We start from the raw sequence: 1,502 nt of genomic DNA, 5'->3' as shown, positions 1-1,502 counted from the left end.
CAACTTCTCTGTTGAATCTAGGTGCATCCATGTTTGATTACGTTTAATGTTACGGAGATTTTCCCTTTATATTCTACTGTTTGGTTACCTACCCTACGGGCGGGTCCCAGCTAGATTGGTCTGTGTAACCCAGAGCATAGTTTATGAAAAGAAAATAGATAAATCAAGCCACAATTGAATACAGTACCATGACCTGAATTGTGAGGAATGCAAATCTGACAAAACAAACAACATCCTTGAAAATGAATATCAAAATGAAGCATCATAATCATATATGGAAAGAAAAATTCTTGGTGTTGGCAGAGAGATTCCAACTCACTGGAGAGCCTTTTGGTAGACTATGTTCTTTGTTTTTCCTTCCAATGACAAAATGAACAGGTGTTCCGGAGAGCCCACTCTTGAGCACGCCACATAAAGCTGCCTGTGAGAAAAGCAAGGTTGCTCCAAGTTGATGCCAGCCACTCTGAGAGACTGTCCCTGGGCTTTATTGATAGTCATGGCAAAAGCCAACCTGACTGGGAACTGAAGGCGCTTGAAACTGAAATGGAAAAGAAAGAAAAGAGAAAGCTTCTTTCTCTGGCTCTCTCTCTCTGTCTCTTTCACTCTTTCTTCTCACTAATACCAACTCTCTGTCTCTGTCCCCAAACAACCACTCTTCTCTGTCGGTCCCTCTCTCACTTTTTCCATCTTTCTCCTAGCTAACACTCCCTCAACTCTCTCTCTCTCTCTTTCTTCCCCTTTTGCTCCTTTCTCTTACTCTTTCTCTCTCTTTTCCTCTCCCTCTCGTTCCTTTCTTTTACTCTCTCTTTCTCTCTCCAACAGTCACTGTCTCTTACCCTCTTTCTTCTCAGTAATACCAACTCTCTCTCTCTCTCTCTTTCTGTCTTTTTTCCTCTTTCTTCTCCCTAACACCCCATCTACTCTCTCTCACTTTCTCTTCCTCTCATTTTCTCTCTCTGTCAACCCTCTTCTAAAACCACCCTCTTTGATGTCATTGATGTTTACCCTATAGTATTCTTTTCCAAATGATAAGTCATATGTATACAGAAATTAGTAAAGTAAGTAAGTCTACGGCCATAGCCAGCCCCGTTTCACGGGCAGAACCAGTTCTGTTTCAGGGAATCCCTTCTCACCCTTCTGAGGATGGGGGGGCGAGTAAACATTTCGAGAACCCATGCTCCCAGGGGTTTCCGGGCTCCCTATCGTAGGTCGCAACCTTCCCAGGGTGGAAACCCATCTCTGTTCCGAATCTCAGTCCCGTCAGACCGACAGCCCGGGCGCCCATACCAATCATACATACATACATACATACACACATTGCCAAATATAGAATAGATTGAAACTTGCATGGTTTTATGCATCTTCGCTAAAATAATTTATAATACACTTTGATATTAAATATTTGTGTTGAACGAAAATTTCAAATTGTTTCTTTCTATAGTTTGAAGTATTTACTGTACTTTGAAATAATTACTATTACCGTAATTTTTCCTTTTGATTGT

At 41.4% G+C, this 1,502-nt stretch overlaps 1 protein-coding gene across 1 annotated transcript; it reads right to left on the bottom strand.

Annotated features, from left to right (window-relative positions):
• Positions 1–315: 315 nt before the first annotated feature.
• On the bottom strand, positions 316–1,285 carry LOC135223116 (ATP-dependent DNA helicase PIF6-like). Its single transcript, XM_064261621.1, has 2 exons — positions 1,134–1,285; positions 316–538 (listed from the first exon to the last, which is right to left on the bottom strand). The coding sequence occupies exons 1-2, from the start codon at positions 1,283–1,285 to the stop codon at positions 316–318; spliced, it is 375 nt and encodes a 124-aa protein (XP_064117691.1).
• Positions 1,286–1,502: the final 217 nt, after the last annotated feature.

The sequence above is a fragment of the Macrobrachium nipponense genome, chromosome 8 (genome assembly GCF_015104395.2).
Source record: "Macrobrachium nipponense isolate FS-2020 chromosome 8, ASM1510439v2, whole genome shotgun sequence".
In the NCBI taxonomy this organism is placed as follows: Eukaryota; Metazoa; Arthropoda; class Malacostraca; order Decapoda; family Palaemonidae; genus Macrobrachium; species Macrobrachium nipponense.
The sequence above is the reverse complement of the archived record's forward strand: the minus strand, read 5'-3'. Positions and strand labels throughout refer to the sequence as shown.